General features: G+C 33.9%; 1 protein-coding gene across 11 annotated transcripts in view; it reads left to right on the forward strand.

Annotated features, from left to right (window-relative positions):
• Positions 1-14622, forward strand: part of DLG2 (discs large MAGUK scaffold protein 2) — a 1867373-nt gene that overhangs the window by 1829369 nt on the left and 23382 nt on the right. For 7 of the 11 annotated variants that reach the window (XM_058545490.1, XM_058545494.1, XM_058545489.1 and 4 more), the window contains one exon: positions 13106-13151. In XM_058545490.1, the coding sequence (XP_058401473.1) occupies positions 13106-13151 (46 nt within the window). Of the gene's footprint in view, positions 1-12194; positions 12295-13105; positions 13152-14622 lie in introns of all 11 variants that reach the window. The other 4 variants (XM_058545485.1, XM_058545486.1, XM_058545488.1 and 1 more) reach the window with 1 other exon arrangement.

Below are 14622 nucleotides of genomic sequence, written 5' to 3' on the forward strand. Positions count from 1 at the left end.
TGTTAGCCCAGGGCCAATCTTCCTCTGCAAAAAGAGGAGGATTGGCAACAGATGTTCGCTCAGGGGTAATCTTCCTCACAAAAAAAAAAAAAAAAGTTAAAAAACAAACAAAAAACCTAATTCTAACATGTCCCAATGATGAGAATATCTTGAAAATGATTAAAGTAGGGAATGAAGGGTTTTGATTTTTTTTTTTTTTTTGCTTAGTTTTGTTTTCAGATCCTGTGGGTTGCTGTATAAGCCATAGTATTTTGTGGCTTAATGATGAAATGCTGGACAATTCTAGAATTATGAAGCAAGTAATTAGAGTCACATAGCCTGGCAATTTCCTATGGAGTCTACCACACAAAATGGTGCACAAATTGGCAAAAAAAAAATGTCACATTTTCACAATGCATTACCAAATTTTATCATCCCCAGCACTAGTCATAAATGTCAATATTTATTTAAATGAAGACCAAATTGCTAAGGGCTTAGCAGAAGGCTTGGCACATAGAAGGACATAGTAGCCATTCAATAAATAAATTTATTAATGAATAAAGTGAAAAATGAAAAATTATAAATTTAATAATAAAGTGAATAAATAAGTGAACGAGTGACTCCCTAGATGACAGCAGCAAGAAGCTTCTATCGAGCTACAGTGAACTCAAACAAAGCCATTTCAATTTTTTCCCACAACTATAGCTATGACCCGGTGACCACACAAATAAAGTTTCAAGTTTGCAAGGCAGGATGGACTGTGAAAGAAATTCAGTTGTAGTAGACAATACAGTGCAACAGCACTATCTTTGGTGTTTGATTCTCTGATGCTTTCATTCTTCCAATTTGAAGTCACGTCCACACCCATGTTGGACTACTTTGAATCTTAGCAAATAGATTCATATTAATATAGTTCCAAAGCTCTACGTCCAGAATGATAACCTCCCTCCCCCGACCTTGCCACAAAAAAAAAAAGAAAGAAAATCAGGAACAAGCTTGGAAGAATATCCAGACCGTTAAGAGAATGTCAACAGTAATAGATGATGGCTGAAATCAAAGTCTTCCTTTTCCGTTGATTAGAGTAGTGCTGGTACAACTCTCCAAGCTGCTCAGGAATAATAATTTGACTGGTTATTTCAATATGTCACTGGATATGATGCCCTGAATGGTAAATACATTATTTTCATAATATTTTTATTGTCTCAGAGCTTCATATTTTAATGTAAGGGTAATAGAAGTTTATACTTTTGTGGCAAATAATCCCTCTTGGAAAAATTAGTCTTCAAGCAGAGAATTTGGTAGTGAAAAACCAGAACTTAATTTTCCAGTTGTAGGATGTGTCAGTGTTCTCTTATAACTTGATTAAATAAATCTTGCTCTTGACTAACAGATTTAAAATGTAGCTTTTTAATAGAAGCCTTATATTATAATGGGGTAATTAGGAGAGTGTGGGGAGTGTTAGAAGGAAAAAAAAAAAGCAGTCAGAACTCATAACTGGGACCAATTATAAATTAAGAATAAATGGTTTCTGGTAGAAATGTCGATTAGTACAGATCATTTTGAAAGCAATTTGGCAATGTGTCAAAATTTTTTTTAACTATCCATAATTTTTAACTCAATAATTCAACTTCCAGAAATCTATCCCAAGGAAATAATTTGAAATACACAAAAATGTTATATTCATTGCAATGTAGAGTACTTAAAAGTGGAAAACTACAGAAGTGTCTAATAATATAGGAATGTTTAAGCCAACTGTGTTAAATCCAATTGATGAAATATTAAGTTGTCATTATGTTTACAAGATATATCTATTTGTAGACTTCTTTTCTTGTAAAGTCTTTTCCAGTTTTGGTATCTGGGTAATGGTGGTATCATAGAATGGGTTGGGGAGTGTTCCCTCTTCTATCTCTTGGAGAAGTTTGTGAAGAATTGGTTTTTTTGTTTTTGTTTTTGTTTTTTTGTGGTAGAATATACCAGTGAAGCCGTCTAGGCCTGGGCTTTTCTTTGTGATAATTATTTAAATTACTAATTCAATCTCTTTATTTATTATAGGTCTATTCAGAGTTCTGAGTCAGTTTTGTTCTTCAGTCAGTTTTTGTAGTTTTTGTTTTCTAGAAATTTGTCCACTTCATCTAGTTATCTAATTTATTGGTATACAATTATTCATAGTATTCCCTTGTAATTCTTTTTTATTTCTGTAAGGTCAATAATAATATCTCCTCTTTCATTCCTAATTTTAGTAATGAGACTTCTCTCTTTTTTTCTTGGTCAGTTTAGGTAATGGTTTAGCAGTTTTGTTAATCTTTTCAAAGAACCAACTTTTGGTTTTGTTGATTTTTCTCTATTGTTTTTATATTCTCTAGTTGATTACTTTTTGCTCTAATATTTATTATTGGCTTTTTCTGCTTGCTTTAGGTTTAGTTTGCTCTTCTTTTTCCAGTGTCCTAAGGTGGAAGATTAGATTATTGATTTGAGATCTTTTTTAACATAAGCATTTTACATCTATAAATTTCCATCTAATACTGCTTTAGCTGCATTCCATAAGTTTTGGTACCTTGTGTCTTTATTCTCATTTATCTAAAAGTATTTTCTATTTCCCATATAATTTCTTCTTTGACCCTTTGGTTAGTTTGGAGAGAGTTTTTATAAAGTTCCACATTTTGGGGGATTTCCCAAACTTATTTTTGTTATTAATTTTTAATTTCATTCCATTGTTATGCATTCATTGAAGCCGAGGCTTCCAAAGACTCTCTAATGATGTGAGAAAGTATTTCTGTTACCATTAAAATAATTGGCTTCTGTTTATTGAACTTTACTAAGTGCCAGGCACTATGATAAGAGTTTTTATAATTATCACATTTAAAGACTCACAACTGAGGCTCAGAGATTAGATAACATTCCTAAGGTCATACAGCTAAATTTCAATGCTCTTTCCCATAAGACTTTACTATGTGTTAAAATAGTTGATAAAAATTAATCAGAATTTTAAATTCTATGGACCATATAACACAGCTAAATTTAAACAGAATAAAAATTTTTTAAAACAAAGAAACAATAATACTAAAGGTGATTTGTTTCTCAGTAATAGGATAAGTAACTTTTTTCCTCAACTTCTTTCAAATTTTCCCTAAAAGAGGCATGCTTCATTTGATAGTAAAATAAGTATTTTTAACAAACTAACCTTTTTAGTTAGGAAAAGAAATAAAAGTTAGTAAGAAAAAAAAAGTTAGAATAAGAAAATTAAATGGTAGATTTTATTATGAATACTACTAAAATCTTTTAAACTTTCCCATTATTCAATTATGGACCATAGAGCTGAAAATGTGATACTATGCAAAAATGCATACAAGCAAATAGCTGAGCCACCACATTTTTATTACTAGTAATAAACAGCAACTAAAACTAAAGCAGATCATTGAGCATAGAATTTTAAGATAAAATTAATGAAAACAACAAATTCTGAGTGATAATAATTACAGAGAAATGTAATAAAAAATAAATATTACTCATATGGTTCTTATTCTTCCATTGCTTCTCCCACTTTTCTCCAGATAGTCATTATTTCTTCTCCTCCTCCTCCTTCTTCTCTTTCTTTTTTTGCCAGAAGTTTCTTCCCATGTTCCCAATGGGAATCATCACTCAACACTTTGGTTCATGCATTCATTTGAGAAATATTTATTGAGTATCTACCATGCTCTAGATCCTGGAGATACAGAAATGAAAGTGATGTGGTGCCTGCTCTGAGATCATAATGTAGTAGGAAAGAAATATATAAAAATGAGTGGCATTCACTCTGACAGCTTTGGGTAGAACACCTGAGCATAACCTTTATGATGTGTCAGTGTTCACAAGATGAACAAAGGGGAAAGGGTTTTTATAACCATCATCCATGTCAAGATATAGAAGATATATCTTTAGCAGAGTAGCCTAGGCTGGAAATATATCTGGGGGAGGTGTCATGGTTCTGACCATGATAAAGATGGATAAGACATAGTTCCTAACTCCTCAACCACTGATTTGATTTCTACCACCGTAGCTTAGTTTTACCTGTTCTAGAACTTCTTATAATTGGAATCATATATACTCCTCTGTGTCTGCCTTCTATCACTCAGCATAATGCTTTTGAGATTCATCCATGTTGTTGCTTGTGTCAGTAATTCAGTCCTATTTATTGCTGAGTAGCTTTCCGCTATATCAATATACCAGAGTTTATCATTCACCTGCTGATGGAGATTAGGGTTATTTCCAGTTTAGGGTAATTATGAACATTCTCCTACACACTTTTTTGTGGACATATGTTTTTCTCTTAAGTAATTATCTAGGGGTGAATTTCTGGAACATAAGTTAGCTATAGGATTAACTTTATGAGAAACTGCTAAACTATTTTTTGAAGTGGCTATACCATTTTGCATTCCTACCAACAATTTATATGAGAGTTCCAGTTGCTTCATATTCTTACCAACACCTAATATTGTTAGTCTTTTTAATTTTAGCCACTCTAGTGGGTAAGAGTGGTATCTAGTTTTGGCTTTAATCTTCATTTCTCTGATGACTAATGATGTTTCTCATATGTTTATTGGCCATTTGCATATCTTATATTGCGTCCAATCAAGTCTTTTGCTTGCTTTTTATTAGATCATTTCTCTTTTTATTGCATTAACATTGGTGTATAACATTATAGAAATTTCAGGTGTACATTATTCTATTTCAATTTCTGTATCGATTGGATCATTTTTCTTTTTATTATTCAGTTGTAGGAGTTTTTAAATACGCAGAGTAAAAATCCTTTGTTAGATATATTTATTGTAAATATTGTTTCTCAGTTTGGGCCTTGCCTTTTCATTTTCTTGATGGCCTCTTTTGAAGAGCAAAAGTTTTTAACTTTGATGAAATCCAATTTACCAATTGTTTTATTTGTGATTTGTGCTTTTATGTTCTATCCAAGAAATCTTTGCCTACCTCAGATTACAAATATAGCTTATGTTTTCTTCCAGAAATTTTATAGTTTGAGCTTTTACATTTAGGTCTGCAATCTATCTGTAGATAATTTTGGTGTATGGTATAAAGTATGAGTCAAAGTTCATTATTATGAAAAATTTCAAACGTAAAAATGTAGAAGAAATAGAATTATGAACTCTTGTACCTATTACTCAGTTTCAACAAGTACTTACTCATGGCCAATTTTGTTTCATATATTTTTGTGTATATGAGATACGAGAATATCTATGAGATATATATATAAGAATATAGATTATATATATATATATATATCCCCTGAACTATTTCGAGAGGAAGTTGTAGAAATTATGACTTTTTTGTTCTGATCCATAATTCAATCCACACATGAATGCAATCATACATTGCATTTCCTTTGTCCTATTTTCTTAACCTCCTTTAGATTAATCTAGAATCTAGAATGATTCCTTAGTTTTTCATGACGTTGAGATATTTTAAGAGAATTTCTCAATTTTAATTTGCCTAATTATTTCCTCATGGTTAGCTTCAGCTAATGCATTTTTGGCAGAAATAGTACATAAGCAATATTGTATACTTCTCAATACTTTCTATCAGGAGGCACACAGTGTCAAGTTATCCCACTATTTGGTGATGCTAAGTTTGATCACTTGGTTAAGGTGGTATCTGCTAGATTACTCCACTATAAAGGCACCTTCACCCACCTTTTTAATAATTGAATAATCTGTGGGGAGATAAACGTTCTGTTCCCCAAGAAATTGTCAACCAATAGTTTAGCAACTACTGATGATTCTTGCCTGAATTAATTATTATTGTGGTAGTTGAAAAACGGTGATTTCCTGACTTTATCATTCATTCTATAGTTATTAATTGGTATTCTACTGTATCGAAGAGCTTTCTCTTCTTCCCATTTTTTTTTTTTAAAGTTTATTTATTTATTTATCCCCCCAAAGCCCCAGTAGATAGTTGTACGTCATAGTTGCACACCCTTCTAGTTGCTGTATGTGGGACTCGGCCTCAGCATGGCTGGAGAAGTGGTGCGTCGGTGCGCGCCTGGGATCCGAACCCAGGCCGCCAGCATCAGAGCGCGTGCACTTAACCACTAAGCCACGGGGCCGGCCCTCTTCTTCCCATTTTTAATTACTTAATTTAGATATTTTTGGTAATCTCCCTGGACTCATGAATTTCTTTTGTAATTCAGTGTCTTATACTCCATAACTGTCATTATTCATTTTAATATTCAAATTGTCTATTTTTGGTTGGTGTGATCCCTTTTCAATTGGCTTCAGTGTCCTTTTGACATGCCATCATTAGTTTTAGGTTTTCTTAATTTTGTATTTTTTTGTGTTTGTGTTTGGTACTTCTTACTTTCCAGTCCAACAAAATGTTTCAGACTCACCATATACGTTCCCTGCTCGTGGAATTGGCCATTTTCCAAAAAAACGCTAGTTCCTTTTTATGGAAATGGTACTTAGGAGACAAAATCTGAGCACCAGGTGTGCTTTTTGCCACTAGAGTATCATTACTTTTAGGCTCCTTTAATGGACAGAGAGAGGAAATAAACTTTTTTAGAAAATCATAAGTTTATATCAGATGCCTCTAACTATTATTCACCATCATAAGATTCTTCCTCTCCTTCCTCCATTCCACATTTGTACCTCATCCTTCTTTCACAATGACAATGCTGTTTTCCAGCAACATCCATGTATTCCCTCATTTGCTCATTACTTACACACCAAATGGTTTCAGAATTCAACTTACAGTAAACCTGTTAAGTGAAGTTCAAGATTTCTTTACAATTCTATCTTTAGAATATATTCTGAACATAAATAGAGTACTATGTTCCTCCCATATTTTTTGAAGCAAATTCAATGTGTCGAATCATTTCAACTGTAAATATTTCAATATGACATGACCATAGTGCCATTATCATACATAAAAATTAACAATTACTGGGTTAACAAATATCCAGTCTTTTTTCAGGTCTCAAATTGACTCATAATACCATAAATTCTTTTTTGTTGCTTCATTTTGTTTTACAGTTTGTTTGTTTGAACCAGAAATGAAGTCTATTGCAATTGGTTGATCCATCTTCAGTCTCTTCTGATTTGTACGTTTTCCCTCCATTTTTTTGTTTGTTTTCTTTCAATTTTTATATTTAAGAAACCAGGTTATTTGTCTTGTGGAGTTTGCCCCAGATTTCCCTTCTAGTATAATTTATGTTTCTCTCTCCTCTTTATCTCTGTAAACTGGTAGTTGGATCTAAAGGTTTGATTAGATTCAGATTCATTGGAGAGAGGAAGGTTTTCTTTTCTTTTGTGAGTAGGGGTTTACAGAACTACAGTGTAGCAATATTTTGTTCTCCCATCAGGAAGCACATATCATCTGACTGTCTTTTGTGTGTGTGTGTGATGTTACCAGCTGTTAATGCTCAATGCCTAGACCCATTAATTCATTAGGATTGCAAAAGAAACCCTTTTTAAATTGGACGATGTTACAGACACATATATGTACACACACATTCATATAGACACATTTCTGGGGACAGGTATATCTCAAGCCAACTCTTATCTTTCCTTTAACAACATCTTTGTCTCATTATTACTTGTTCTTGAACCTCTTATGTTTTAAAATTCTCTTTCTTTCTGTATGAAAGCAAGATATGTATAATACAAAGTGGTGGCCCAAATTTGTAGTAACAACTTTCCAAAGAGAACACCATTATTTTAGAGGATGGGAGACAAGAATTAATTGAGAGGAAAGAGGCATTTATAAAAGATAAGGAAGCCTCAGAAAAAGGTGTATCTGAGCTCAGTATGAAGTTAATTCTAAATTCTGCTCAGAGAACATTCATATCACAAGGGTGACATTTTACAACTATGAAACATTTGAAGCTTGAAAAATTAGAACAGGAAGATGAGAAGAAAAACCAAAACATGCCCCCAGTTCTAAAGTTTTCTGGATGAAAATGGTAAAAATACATCAAGATTTGCTCAAATGTCTTTAAGAACATGGGATTAGAGTGGGAGAAGGAACAATGTGAGTTTTTGTTTTGTTTCTTTCTTCATAAAGCGTGTATTTTATCTTAAGTCAGTTCACCAATGCCATTACATCTTGGGGCGGGCTGGGAAATTTCATGCCATTTGACCTAACAACTTAGAGACTTCTGAGTGACAGTGATAATATACTCACTCCTGGTATGGGTGTTCTAATGTCTGTCACAACATGAAAGGTATTCATTTAACAGAGACACTACAGAATCAGATGAACAAGGCATGTGTATCCGATTGATTGCAAGGGTTGGGGAGCATGGTTTCCTCTCATTCAATTAAAGATAAAAAATATTTACACTAAATAAAAATAAAAACATACTGTGATTGTTTCCTTTCATCCCATGATGTGGGGGTTGGGGAGGGATTCCTTTTTTTGTTAATGGCTTTATTGAGATATAATTCACATGGTATACAATTCACCCACTTCAAGTGTACAAGTCAATGTTTTTTAGTATATTCATAGGGTTATGCAATCATCACAATCTAATTTTAGAACATTTTCATATCCCCTAAAACTAACACCATACCCATTGGCCGTCACTTCCCACTCTCTGTATCCCTTTACCTCCAGCCCACCAACCACTAATCTACTTTGTCTCTATAAATTTGCGTCTTGTGGGCAATTACCTTTTAATTGCCATTCATAGTCTGTCCACTGAAATTCTTTTTATTTTATTTCTTTTTACATTATTATAAGAACAATCTAATACAGCCCTCAAAAACATAAATGGGTATGTTACAAAAAAATTGTAACAGGATAACCCCAAAAGATATTGGTGAAGCCAATAGCATCTGATACCTTAAATAAGTCATCGCCAAGCAGTGAAGCTGTGGGAATGATGACAGATTATGGTATCACGAGAGTCAAATGCTAATAATTCCAAATATAAACTTGAAACGGGCTTGGGCTGTAGAAACTTTTCTTGCTCATGAGAAGAGCAATATTTGCAACCAGGAATATTTGCAAATTCAAATCTTGACTCCACTGCTCACCAACTACATGACTCTGGGCAAGTAACAGAAGATTTGTAAACTTCAGTTTCCTCATCTGTAATATGGGAATAAGGATGGTACCAACTTCATGACGTTAGTGTGGAGATTAGCACACCGAGAACTTTTAGAACCAAGCTGACATATAATCAATGCTCGATAAATGTTAATTGTTGTTGTATCGCTTTTGTTCATAAGAACTCAATAATTCAGGACAAATTCCGAAATGGAATACTTAGATATGCTGACTCGCCCCTTGCCACATATGATTGGTATTTTCAAAGTCACTATTCAGAGAATTTTCCTGCCATGAAAGCAATGGATCGGAATTTAAGATACTGTAATATAGAGAAAAAATAGCATAATCAATGATGATTAATAGACTTGTAAACCAGCGGTCAGCTGCTTTACAGCTATGTGTTCTATAAATAGTAGAAGTGCTAATTTATTATTCTCACCTAACACTTGTGTAACAGATTTTCCATTTCTAAATTAAAAGAAAAAATTAACAGCAATAAAAAAGCTTATATAATGGTACACTGCATGTCTAATAAAAAATAAAGAATAGCGTTAGAGCATTATAAACCACATATAACCTCTTATAGTTGAAACGTTTAACTAAGACCCTAAATGTGTGACTTTTAAATCTGTAAGTTTGAACTGAAGTTGTGATTTGGTTTTGTGTCCATAAATGTAAGGCAGTGTAATTCCACTACCTTCTCTTTAATTCCAATACAAAATAGCTTTGGGTAATAACACTGATAAGTTAGATAATTTTATTTTTGAGGAATTATTATGTATTTTCTATTCTTTTAAAAAAATGTGGTGCTAAATATTATTATATCCCAATCAGATGACTCATGATACACAACATTTTCATACTTGGGAAATGTTAACACATTACAGTCCTTGCTTTGAAAAGATAAAAGAATTAATCACAGACTACACATTTTCATTTTCCTTTGACCCCGAGAGACAATTTAAATGAGTGGTTTGCATGCAGCTCCATTTTGGCCCTCAAAGGCTTCCACATTGTCTGTCTGTGTCTACACTTTCACCCCAGGCTTTACTCCTCTTGGCATTGTTTTGTATTTGCATGAAAATTGGTAAAGTTTTTTTGCATGACAAATCATCCATAATGTTGAAGTTAAATGTCTAACATATCTTGCAATATCATGTGTCATTACTTCTTACATGATTTTTTTGTTTTATTTTCAGTTACTGAAGTTTAAATATGCTTGAAATGTAAAAGTGGCATGAAACTGGAGTGATGCAAGAATATTTAATGTTCCTTTAAGGACTTACCATTTTTTAACTGGGAAAATTTGGGGGGAGTTCCCAGCCTTGTGTTCCGACACCAATTTCAAATACGAAATATGATAAAACTATATCGAACATAAGTGCTGTCAGCAGAGGAATAAGTTCTGAAGTGATTCTTCATTTTTCTCCCTGAGAATGTGTTTCTAGTCCTTGGATATAAAGTGTAAAATGTGTCCCCTAATTTCAAAAATTATTAAATATTTGATTTATTGTTTTTCTTAAAGTCTTCTTAATGGTACATAAAATTAAGCTCCACTGACTTTGGTGAAAATTCCTAGTAACTAAAAAAGTCGTGAATTACTGAGTGACAGCACCAACATTTTAGTACTTTAGTGTTTCCTAAACAAGCATGACTACCAAAATGGATATTTGATATAGGAGTGCATGAGTGTACAAAGAAAATAAGTTATTTATACATTTTGTCAAGCTTCAAATCCATAAGGGCACATAACTGATTCCCACCAATGGGCCAAAATACATACATTCAAACAAGTGCTTTTCCTGTAAGTAGTCACCCTGCTGGCTCTACATTTCTTCCTACCAGCTGCCATTGCTAATACTGTTTGAGAATACCCCTTGTCAAATTACTTTGAGAGTCTTTGGCACATTCATTTTAATACCTATGTGGTAACAAATCTTGTTCCTTGGAGAGTAACCCTCAGAGGCAAATCAGTCAAATAAGGATGGTAATCAAGCTGACGAAACATATTTTTAAAATGATATGTGAATATGAAATTACTAAGACTTGCATGGCTTATAGCTTATAAAATGACTGTGAACATGTTTCCCAAAAAAGACCCCAAAACATAACAGCAACAGTGGGAATAAATGAAATTTTCTTAAGGAGTCTTCTAGGCAAGCATCTGATATTCACTTGAATGAATAAGTTTTAATGTATGTGTTATATTATGTGTATCTGTATTATTTTAAATTCAGCCTTATTTAAGCTAATAGAGTGGTTTACGTTTTTAAGGACAGTCCCTCTTCCATTATTTTTTATCATATCAGGGTATAGATACATGACCATTATATCTCCCTTGCTTGAGTAAATATCAAGTTAATACCTCTTTAGCAGCAATTTTAGCAGATTTTGGTTAAATCTGTTTTGGTGTCCTGATGTCACCAACTAGCTCTGTGATATTGACAAGGGACTCAACCTCTCCTTGCCTCTGGCCCCTTGTCTACAAATGAGGGCTTGGGGCTCAGTTATCTTTAAAATCTCTTTTGAATGAAAACATTATACTATAATAATCATATATCTATGTGTGAAGCTATAATTATTGTATATCATAAATCTACACACTTCTCTGTACGATTTTAATTAAATCAAGCTGAAGTAACTCAAATTCAAATTACTTAAAAAGACATCTAGACATTAATGTGTCTAGTGGCTCTAGTAAAGTCTTTTCTACCTGATGATAATGATGATGATAAAGATGACATTTGTATAACACTCTATGTTTATACTGCCTCACGTGAGTCTCACAACCCAAGAGCTGCTATTATTATCCTCATTATGCAGATAAAGAAGATACTGAGGTTCAGAGAGATTCAGTTACCTGTCTAAGGTGATGGACTAGCAAGTTACAGAGCCAGATGAAGACTCTGGGTCTTCCAATTTAATACTCTTTTCCTCCATCACCATTTATCTGCAACCAGTCTTTTAATTAGAAGACAATTTTTCCAAGGTGTCATCATTCAGAATTTACGCTCCTTGAAAATAAAATCCACCTTTAGGGACCCTCTGGCACCTCTTTAGACTATCCACTTGCGTCACTACAGCTCTCTCTGCTTTTACAAACTAGTTGTTTTGTCAGCATGAGTGTGACAACAATTAGACGTCCCCTGTTTTTGCCCCATGCCTTTTCTCCTTCACAGTCATTCAATGACAAGCGTAAAAAGAGCTTCATCTTTTCACGAAAATTCCCATTCTACAAGAACAAGGAGCAGAGTGAGCAGGAAACCAGTGATCCTGAACGTAAGTAGATTCTCAAAGAGAATGTCACATGCAACACAAGAGAAAAAAATCCTTCACGGGCAACACGCATGATGTAGGCTCCCCCACGCCACACGCCTAGGCAAACAAACACGGCAGGCAGGCAGGTCAGGGCTTACTACTGTGACCAGTGTTTGGCTGCAGTCTGGATCCTTCCCTTGGCAGAATGCATTGGGGAGGGAATTGAGGAAGCTGGGACTTTGCTTCCAAACAGCATTTATCTGTGACCAGGACTGGGTCTGGTTTTCCTTTTCTATCATGCAACTCTCTAGGGCTTGAGACAAATTCTTTTCTGGACAGAAATACTGGATTCCATTGCCACATATATTTTTTGGAATGCTAACTGATTGGGAGCAATTAACTTCCCGATACTGATTACTAGCATTTGTTTACTCTTTCCCTCCCAACAAATATTAAACACTTACTTACTGAGCAGTGAGCTTGTATTGGTGTACACTAAATCTAAGAATTTGTCGTGAAACTTGGAGTGGATCATTGCTGTAAATGATACATTTCTGTGGCAACATTAACAGTGGGCAAAAATGGCATTTGCTGAATCTTTCTCCTTTTTGTAACAATCTTCTGCTTAAACCTTTTGAATTGTTTTACAAATCTTTGAGTCTCAGCCCAGGGAGTTTGGGGTGAAAGTTGTTTCAAAAGGAGAGCGGGATCCAGATTGCTTAGGCAACACGGTCTGTCATGGTAGTATCCATTTCAACTCCACTGACTTCTTCCTTCCTCTTCCGTGGCTGTTCTTCCTCTCTCATTGCTCTCTCTGGGGACTTCCATGCAGGACATCCCCGGATTAGGTGACGACGGTTATGGAACAAAGACTCTGAGTAAGTTCCCAGGAATGGTCGCTGTAACTTTTCTTTTCTTTTCCTTTCCTTTTGAGTTTGGCTTTTTTTCCTTTTCTTGAGGATCTTTCACTCCTAGCATGCACAAGATACGAGTTTTATTTGTTACCTAGCTGTGAATGCTCCTACAAAGTAATTTTCAACCGTTTTGTTCTGCATGTCAGCATTTAAAAGCAAAGTGTGTCAGGCGCTGTAACTTCTGTTGCAGTTCACACCTTCCCTTTCTGACCGTGTAAAATGACCAACATGGTCTTGATGCCAACCAGGGCATCGTTTGCTCTGCCGCGCGCAGAGAGCAAGAAGCCATGTTGAAAGAAAGGGTGAGCTAAATGTTCTAGAACAGGAAAGCAGAAATGTAATTTATGTTCTTTCTTCTGCCTTTTCACCCAGACGTATTGAATGACCTTGCCAAATTCCATAATTGGGTTGTACTTTGCTATTAGTAAAGGAGCTATTTTATAGTCAAAAGGAACATGCATTCTCAAAAAGTAAATATTAAGCTATTTGATCTTCCATGAATACTTCTTTGTTATTAACATTGATTGATTTTTCTTCTGACTTGCAGTGATCCTGCTTGAAACGTTTGTATGATAAAGTTTTAGATATGTATTAATATGTTTTTCTACCAGTGATTTATTAGCTGCATTACATAATTAGGTCTTCATTTTATAATATAGAGTGGAAAATAAAATATATTCAATGTTTAAATTTTCTAATTATTAATGCCTTTAGTCTGTGTCTCATTGCACTGAGCAATAAAAAATAATAATCCTATGTATTAATATAGTATACTATGAGTTTTCTTTCTTTATTGCTAACTCCTTTGTGGAGGCACCAATGAAATAAAAACAGAGTTTTGTGTCTTTTGCAACTGTATCACATGTTCATTTTGTTTGTTTTGTTTTAATTTAACAGCTACGGGCAGTATTTTTAGAAGCTGTTCATTTCATTGTATAAAACAAAATAGCATTGAGCTGGACTTTGTTTTCAAGAGCCGTTTACATAACCCTGCGTAATGATACCCTTCATCCTTCAAATTGTTAATTTGGACTTTCCTTTTAGATATGTATATATAGAAAACAAAATCTGATCAAGAGTAACTACTGATCTCCTTAAAGATGAAAACTTTATCTTTGAGTCTCTTTACGGAATATGTCATGAAATTTTTCTTGAATTAGTGGTTGCAGTTCAAATATTGATTTCAACATTGTCTGGATAGCGTCAAGTACCACCAGAGTTTCTAAATTTTCAATTGAGGAGGAAAGGGGAAGAAGCATTTTAATATACTGTTAATAAATGAACATCACTAAAAAGTAGTTGCTATTGGAGTGTCAAAAATATGAGTGAGCCCTTTTAAAACCAGAATGTGCAAATGTTTGTTTACTCTTTAGAAATTGAACAGATTTCACTAGGTAAAGTTTTTTTCCAACTAATGCTATTGTTAGCCATAATT

Source organism: Diceros bicornis, chromosome 7, assembly GCF_020826845.1.
Source record: "Diceros bicornis minor isolate mBicDic1 chromosome 7, mDicBic1.mat.cur, whole genome shotgun sequence".
NCBI lineage: Eukaryota > Metazoa > Chordata > Mammalia > Perissodactyla > Rhinocerotidae > Diceros > Diceros bicornis.